Below are 8,477 nucleotides of genomic sequence, written 5' to 3'. Positions count from 1 at the left end.
GCACATAAATATAATGTTTATATATTCAAATAGCTTGTGAAAGTAGAGCTAGTGAGGTATGTTTCAGCATGGCTTTAACCAGGAAATGGATGCCTTCATCAGCATGACTGGATTAAAAATTGGAAATGAAATTGAAATTAACCATGTAGTCTCAAACAGGACTGAAAACAAAGGATATAACAAAATGTCACAGTAGATCCAAGTTGATTATATTGTGATCATAAAAAGTCTTAATTGATAAGACTGGATTGCAGTTTTCTTCTTGGTTGGTTGGTTTGTCAGCAGGATGACACAAAAACTACAGAACAGATTTCCATGAAACGTGGATGGAGGATGGGTTTCGACCCAGAATAGACCCCATTAACTTTTGGTGTGGATCTTTGACAGTTTTGCTAATGTCTCAGGGAAATAATGCATGGCATATTTAGGTGGCTGGTGTAAATGAGTGAGTATAATTTAATGTGGATCCAAATAAAAATCAGAATTTAGCTGATTTCATTATGTTTTATTTGATATTGGTTTGAACTAGATTGAATTAAAGGTGGTGTTGGGCCCTGGTGGAGGTATGCACTCTTATTTAATACTGATCTAATGTTGTGTACAGTGCTGTGGATGTACTGTAGAATTTGTTCCGTACACACTGAATTCCTTTATTTAGATCTGACTCTGGCTGACCCCAGAGCCACCATCTGTCCTCCTGCGTGCCAGGAGAGGTCGTACTGTTCGAAACACCGCCCCTGCTGTCATCAGAGAGCACTGCTCTGCATGGAGAGCCAGTCCCTCCCTTTAATCTCTCAGCAGTGTGGCGAAAAACCATCTAATTCACCAAAACACAGAACTGAAATGAAGGTTTTCGAGTGCTGTGTTTATGGAGAGTGGAGGAGTAAAATACACATTGCTTGCAGTATGAATTTCTCATTTTCTACCTTCTAAAAAAGAAAAAAACAATCCAAAAGTGTAATAAAGACAAAATGTATGCAATGTGCAACTTTTCATATCGTTTCCCAGTTCCCCTTGTATTCTCATTTTCATCTCAGCTCATTGTAGCTATCATTCATTTTCTAAAACTCTGTGACATTCATCTAAATAATGGGCCGAGATTGCATCAGTTATTTGGCCTGTGTTGCCCTCGTCCCAACTGCTCACCCTCTTGTCCTTTCTCCTCCTCCTCCTCCTCCTTCATCTCCTTGGCCTGTCCTGCGGTCAGAGGATGGAGGCTCCAGATGGTCGAGTACCAGCAGCAGAAGGGGGACCCTCGGGGGGCTGCAAAGGCCTGACAGCAGGGCGCCAAATATGACCTGGGCCAGACAGCTCTTTAGCACAAAATTAGCCTGGGATGAACGCGTAACACAATTACATGCTGTTAATACCATCAAAGAGGTATTTGGGCGTCCGTTGTGCAGCTTAACTGGGCTAATTCGTAAAATTTCACAGTCCTTTCAGACAAGTTGATTTTTTAAACATTTTCAGAGGTCAAACAGTTATATTTTTTCCCTTAATTATTTCTAAAAAAAAACCTGAATTAATGCTGATGTATAGCTTTAGACACTTCTGCACTAACAGCTGTGAGGATATAATGATGTGACTGCTGTATTTCTTGCATAACAATGGAAATGTCAGCATCTCAGACCATGTAGGAAGCTGCAGATAATGTGTCTAAGGACTTAATGAGAGGTTGTGGGCTGGGAGCCCTCAGGGTTCTTGGCTCAGATAGTCAATGTGTTTGTTTTGTCAGAACCATCCACACAACCAACACACATCTTAACTGAGTCTTTCTGCTGTTTTAAATGTCTCCGCTGATCTGTTTTCAGTTCCTGATTTTGCTCAACACCAGCTGTTATATTGTCAATATAATCGACTGTCACACAAACTGGATCTGAAAAATGTTGCGTGTCCGTGTTCAGTGTTCAAAAAACAGCAGATTCTCAGTGGAATCTTATTTTGGGAACAATTAATAAAGCCGATACATAACAGACATTATTATACGCTCACAACATGTGATTACATTGAGCGAGAAGCAGTTTGAAAGAGAGTAACCATCCACTGTGCACCACCAGAGGTCACTACTGACCCAGATATGATGCTCTGTCTGACACAAACGTCACATCTGACAGGTGGTTATTTAGACTTACATGTTATTAACTGGTGTTATAACTGGTGCCCTAAATTAGTCCACAGTGAGGGTTTGGGATTATGAAACCAGTGCTGCAAGATTCTTATTACATAATGTACTGTGTTATACTTCTGTATTTATACAGACAACACCAGTATACATAATATACGTAAGTATTATGTACTTTTCTGTACTATATGCTGTTATAGTAGATTATATAACTTTACATATTCTTTAATGATCACTCTGCTGCTTCTCACCATGCTGATATGTCATTTTGTTTGAGATGGTACTGCACTATTAGCTAAATACAACGCTATAAGAAAGTACTGTATGTGTACTTTTATTTATATTGTTATTTGTACTATATATATTGAAATTTTTTGTTTTTATTTTTACTTTCTTACCACATATTTCTGTCATTGTGCTACTGCACTGTTTACCCTTATGGGGTTCAATAAAGGCTCATTTCTTCCTTTACTGAGAGAAAGCAAGTGTTTTTATTTTTGGGAGGGTACTGAAACATATTTGCACTTTATATATATATATCTTTTTACATATTTCAGTTGACTTTTATTTGTTTACTGATTACAACTGGCCTGCAAACCTGAATTGTCAATTGTTGTATCCTGACACCTTCCTGCTCCTGATGGTGGTTTTAAGGCACCTAAAGGCACCAGACTGCTTGAAAATGCTAATGTGCCTCTGTCCTTTGTTTGGAGTAACTTATATAACTTATTTGTTCCTGGTTTTATATGACAGTGGATTTCATAACTACTGTTGTATTGCATATTTAAAATGATAAGAAACATTTGTTAACGTATGGGGGACCTGAAAGTAACACATTCCAAGTACAACTGGGCAGCTGGTCAACTCAGCTTATTCCTGAATGGGTAACATATGATCCAAATCACTTGCATTCAACTTGTGTTTTGCATGCATGCATGAACAATATCATATTTTAACTGTGTCCAAAGCCCAAATACCACACTTGTAACCATAATTTATAATCTGGTGAGCATGACAGTTCATTCTTGACCTGAGAATCAACAGTCTGAGATAGAAAAAGAGAGGAAAAAGTAACTGATATTCCACTTTTCTGCTTTTTCCAGAGCTTTAGCTGCAGCTTGCATCATATTTGCACTTTTGAAAAAGCCAGTAAGTTACTTTTTTTGGTCAAAACTCTCATTAAAATAATAAAACAGATGACCAAGCAAGAACTAGAACTCTTTCTCTAGCTTGCACAAATAAATAAGGTTGTATTTGGTGTCATTTTAAACAGTAAATTTCTCATTTCGGTGTCAAACATTAAAAAAAATCACAACTCCAAGGACTTTGAAATACCCTAAAGTTAGTCTTAAGTATGATACTTTGATGAGAGATACAAGCCTGTGCTGATTCTCCACCACCACTCTGGTAAAACAATCACTGTGCAAGGTGATTTTGACCTTTGGCCTTTCCCCTTCACTTCACCGTTGCTTGTAAAACTGAATCTCACTCTCTTGGTGGATTGTGTGCTTAATCTCTAAAATGTAAAGTCTGCTGTAATGCTACAACACCTACAACAGTCCCCTTCACTAAAAATAGCCCCGATATTATCTTTAATCCTACCAGTGTGGGTGTACAGTCCCTCTGTGTTACCTTTTTGTAAAAAACCACACTGAACAAGCACTCATACTCTCCAAAGTCGAGGCTGTTTAAATCCGTTGTGACAGCTGCTGAGGCTGTGGTTGGTGGCCTGTGAGCGCTCCAGCTGTTTTAAGAGTTAAAATAGTCTCACAGCTGCACGTTGGCACTGACTGGTGGAGCTATCCAATTTAACCAGTGCCCATGTAAAGTACACACACTTTTCCACATAGCTGATATTAAATGGCTCTCCTCTGTTTTCATGCCCTCACTAAACTTCATGTTACACCCTTGTGTTTTTATTATGTTAAATTATGAAGAATCACACCTTCTCTAAAGATGTAATTGGAGGGAATCAAGTGTAAAAACTGGTACAGAACTTCTCAGAGAGCAGGAGAAATAAGTTGTGCTGGCTCAGGTGGGTGTTTCTTGAATTAGTCTGGTCCCTTCGGTGCATGTTCAGCCGTACAAGTCCGTCAATGTGGCCCATGTGTGCCGGGGGGCAGCTGTTCCTAAAGGCTCCCCAGATGGATTTGGACTGCTTTTCGTTCGGCGGTTTGGTTCAGTTTCAGACTTGTGCGGAACGATGGACTGAAATAGGAAAAGGAGCAGGTGCACAAGAAGCCCCGGGGCGTTTAACAAGTGGTGATGTATCATTAAGTGCAGCAATAAAAATATATATAACATTACTTGGCGGAAAGAACCGAAAGCCCAATGAAGGACATATGCACACCCACTGAGAGTTAGATCACCGGACTTGTGAAGACTTGAATTACTTATAATGTGTTTCTCTGTTGGCACTCCTAATCTCTGACTAATCCTAATGCTAATCTTAAATCACTCAAGATCTCACATTAAACCAGACCAGAAACACAGGAGGGCCAAGAAAAAATGCCATCACTTTAAAAGAGTTTGCTAAACTTTCTAGTCGTGTGAGGACACATCTGCAGGCTGCAGCAGCTGTAATCTGCCCTGTGATCATCGATTTATTACTCTGAATATAATCTTATAACTGATGTCCTCCATGTGAGGACAATTTAGCTTCCCTGCTGCCAAACATTACCCATCCTAACCACACTGGTGGAGGAGGTGGGGGTGGAGGAGGTGGAGGGACTGCAACTGTGGCCTCCCCTGCTCCTCTGATGCCTTCAAGGACCGCACGTAAAATCCGGCTTCAAAAGTTTGAAACCCCAGATGCAATTTTTTTTTTCTTGCTTAAGTATGTACTTTTTGGTTTGTGCATTTTGTCGAGAGGTTTTATTTCACATTTTCATGTTCATATATTTTAAAAAACAGTTTAATGTGAGCGAAAAAATATGCGGTGACAACTTTAATCACTTTTTATTATTCATCTCTGAAGTATTCATAGAAAGTTATTTACAACAATGTGAAATGGAGGCATAATGCAGAGCTACTCAATGCTGCAATAACAAGTTGCACATCTGTCATGTTGCCCAGCGGATGCATTCAATAATTCATATCCTAAAGTAGCTGTTAATTCATTAAGGCTTCATTGCATCTTAAGTAGCCGAGTGATTAAAGTCTGAGCTAAACACTTGCTACAGCTGTTTTCTCTTCAGCACTGAGGTGTTTACTATAAATAGAAGCTATGCTGCACAGACTGAGATGACTAAAAGTTACATTGGGATTAGAGATACGACCATTAATAATTTACAGATTGCAAGTAATACAAAAACAGACCGTTAATAAAATGTCCTCTCTGCCCCTTAAATAACACATTTCTGTTCAAAAGCATTCATATTTTCCCTCTCAGCCTTTAAGCTTGTTAGTTATGAAGTTTTCTCAGGGTTATAAACTTGATAAACATGGCAAAAATGGCAAAGCCTCATTTCATGTTTGGGTGCATTTTCACCCAAATCTGCTTGACTAGATTTCTTAGACTTAGATAGCAGTGGCTGTGGACCAGGTCCTTTTTATTTGGATTTTGTCACCAAACAGTCGACGTTTACGTTTGAGCAAGTTGACATATATTTTGATTTCTCCTTGTCATACTGACAACAACATACAGCTCATATTCAGAGGAGAAAGAAAGTATTCAGATCCATTAATGAGGTAAAAGTTTCAATACCACACACTGAAAACACTCGACTCCAAGTTAAAGTGCTGTGTTCAAAAACTTAAAAGTATGTAAGAAATATCAACAACATTTAGAATTAAAAGTAAAAGTACTCATTCTGCAGTAAAATGGTGCCTGTCGGGTGTTTTACTATATAATATGAAGTTTTTGGAATAATATTACTCCCGTAAATGTTGAAGGCTGAGCAAATTTTAACTACTGTTGGGGAGTTTAATCTACATCTTAATTTTATGTCCTGTGATAACCACATATCTCGAAAAAATCCCATTAACTCAAAAAAAGAAGCCTTTTTTCAGCTTTTTGATGATGCCATCAGAAAATAATCTAATTTGGAGATACATGTTTTATTGGAAAGGAAGTGTATACAAATTCTGTCTAAAGCTGTCAAAAATGTATTACAGTGAAAAGTACAATATGTCCAGTGATGGAATGTAATTAAGTCAATTAACTCCAATATACATAATTACTCTACTCATTTTTATGAGGTACTTTACTATACTTTACTGGAGTATTTGCCAATCTCTGCTACTTCATACTTCCAGTACACTACATTTATTTGATAACATAAGTAATTTGTTTATAATAAATTCATGTATTTCATTATAATCACCTGAAAATACTACGATTTTGATAATCAGAAAAATTTTGAATAATTGATTCGATCACAGCAGGTTGATAATCAGTCGACCCAGCGTGTACAGTACATACACGTACGTCTTATTTACTTTTTCTTTTGATACGTAAGTACATTTATTGGCAGAAAATTACTTTTGATACTTAAGTACATACAATGTTGGATACTTTAAGACTTTTACTCAAGTAGCTTGCTATTAAAGTGGGTGCCATTCAGTGTTATAAAAGTAATATTTTAACTTTTACCAAGGTATGACTTCTTCGAGTATCAGAATCAGCATCAGAAATACTTTATTGATCCCCGAGGGGAAATTGCTTGTGTTACAGCTGCTCCCATTCAAAAGTCTTAGAAAATATGCAGAAAAATAAAAAACTATATATAAGCAAGAATAATAAAAATAGATTAAAAATATAAGAAATGTACATTCTACTAGAAATATATCTATACATACAATGTAATAAATAATGCTACAGTTGAAATATGGGTCATTGCACATTATTTGTCGTAATTATTGCACTACTTCACTGAATATTTGGCTCTAAGGACATACTCAAGTAAAGCAGGCATGCGAGTACATCGAATGTGTAGTACTTCAGTACAAAACTGGAGTAAATGTACTTTGAAATCATTTCAAATTTCAGTTCAAGTCTGGATTCAAACATTCCGGGAGGCACCTGAACGCAACACGTGACCGAGCATTAGCTCAGCACAGAGGGAGAGAGAGAGAGAGAGAGAGAGAGGGAGGGAGAGAGAGAGAGGGAGCGAAGGAAGGAGAGAGAGAAGCTAAACAGGTGGTCTGGAAACACACAGAAAACAATGTCGTCCGGCGGGGAGAGGCGGAGAGACCTTTAGTCCTCGCTCCTGTGGAGGGGAATACGCACTGGGACAACCGGCGAGCCGAACCGAACAACAACAGAACCCAATGCTCCTGCTTTTTCTCCCCACGCGGATGATTTCTCCTCTTCTTCTTCCTCCTCCTCTTCCTCGGTTTTACTCCGAACCCGGCCGAGATCTGTGGATACTAAAACCATGAAAGTCACGGTGTGTTTTGGCCGGACCCGGGTGGTGGTGCCGTGCGGGGACGGGAATATCAAAGTGCTCACGCTCATCCAGCAGGCTGTCATGAGATACAAGAAGGCTATCGCGAAGGTAAGCGGCGGATACTTTTTTTGTTTTCTTGCGGGGTTTTTTTTTTGTTTTGTTTTGTTTTCCTGCGGGAAGGAGGAAAAAAAAACGGCGTTCCCGACGTCCCGCAGGCGCACGCAACATCTCAACATGGCGCTAACTTGGAATACAAACTGCGGGAGAGAGGAGGGGAGAGGAGTCCCTGTCTTCCGCCTGTCTCCTGCTCGTGTTTGTCCTCTTTAATGTAAACGCAACACGCTACATTTGTGTTTTTTTTGTATCCGCCGTGCGTTGCTCCTGCTTTCAAAGAAAAAAGGCGCACCGCCATTGTGGCTCTTGTGTTTGGGTAAAAACCCGCAAAACTTCCCTTTCGGGATTCAAGGGGCTCCCGAACAAAGTGCTCCGTTGTTGTTTTTGTTTGCGAGCTTTGGACGCATTAAATGTGAGTTTTTAACACGTCGGAGGACAAACACGCGTTTTATTTTTTGTGTAATTAGTTGTAAGACCTCGGCTCATGCTGCCCGAAAGTTGCCAGCAGAGATTAGCCTACTAGCAAGTTAGCCAGCAAACACACACACACACACACACACACACACACACACACACACACACACACACACACACACACACACACACACACACACACACAAAGTAGGGCTGCAAGTCTGAGGCGTTTAGGCTCCACAGCAGAGCCATGTGATTCACAGTCTCAGTCTAAACTTTGTTTCAATGTGATTTCTTTATGAGCAAAAGCATCAAAAGCTCCTGATTTGTTCGACTTGTAATGAGCTAATAGAGAGTTAACTGGACTGTGCAAGGAGGCAGATGATGGAAGTTCAGGTTAAATCAATGATGCTGCACATGCAAGAGAAAGAAAAGCA

General features: G+C 39.3%; 1 protein-coding gene across 4 annotated transcripts in view; it reads left to right on the top strand.

Annotated features, from left to right (window-relative positions):
• Positions 1-7,259: 7,259 nt before the first annotated feature.
• Positions 7,260-8,477, top strand: part of pard3ab (par-3 family cell polarity regulator alpha, b) — a 246,778-nt gene continuing 245,560 nt past the window's right edge. For all 4 annotated transcript variants that reach the window (XM_073491060.1, XM_073491059.1, XM_073491058.1 and 1 more), the window contains exon 1: positions 7,260-7,620. In XM_073491060.1, the coding sequence (XP_073347161.1) occupies positions 7,501-7,620 (120 nt within the window). In that variant the 5' untranslated portion in view covers positions 7,260-7,500. The remainder of the gene's footprint in view (positions 7,621-8,477) is intronic.

This window comes from Pagrus major, chromosome 21 (assembly GCF_040436345.1).
Source record: "Pagrus major chromosome 21, Pma_NU_1.0".
Taxonomy (NCBI): domain Eukaryota; kingdom Metazoa; phylum Chordata; class Actinopteri; order Spariformes; family Sparidae; genus Pagrus; species Pagrus major.
This window is presented reverse-complemented; position numbering and strand designations above follow the sequence as displayed.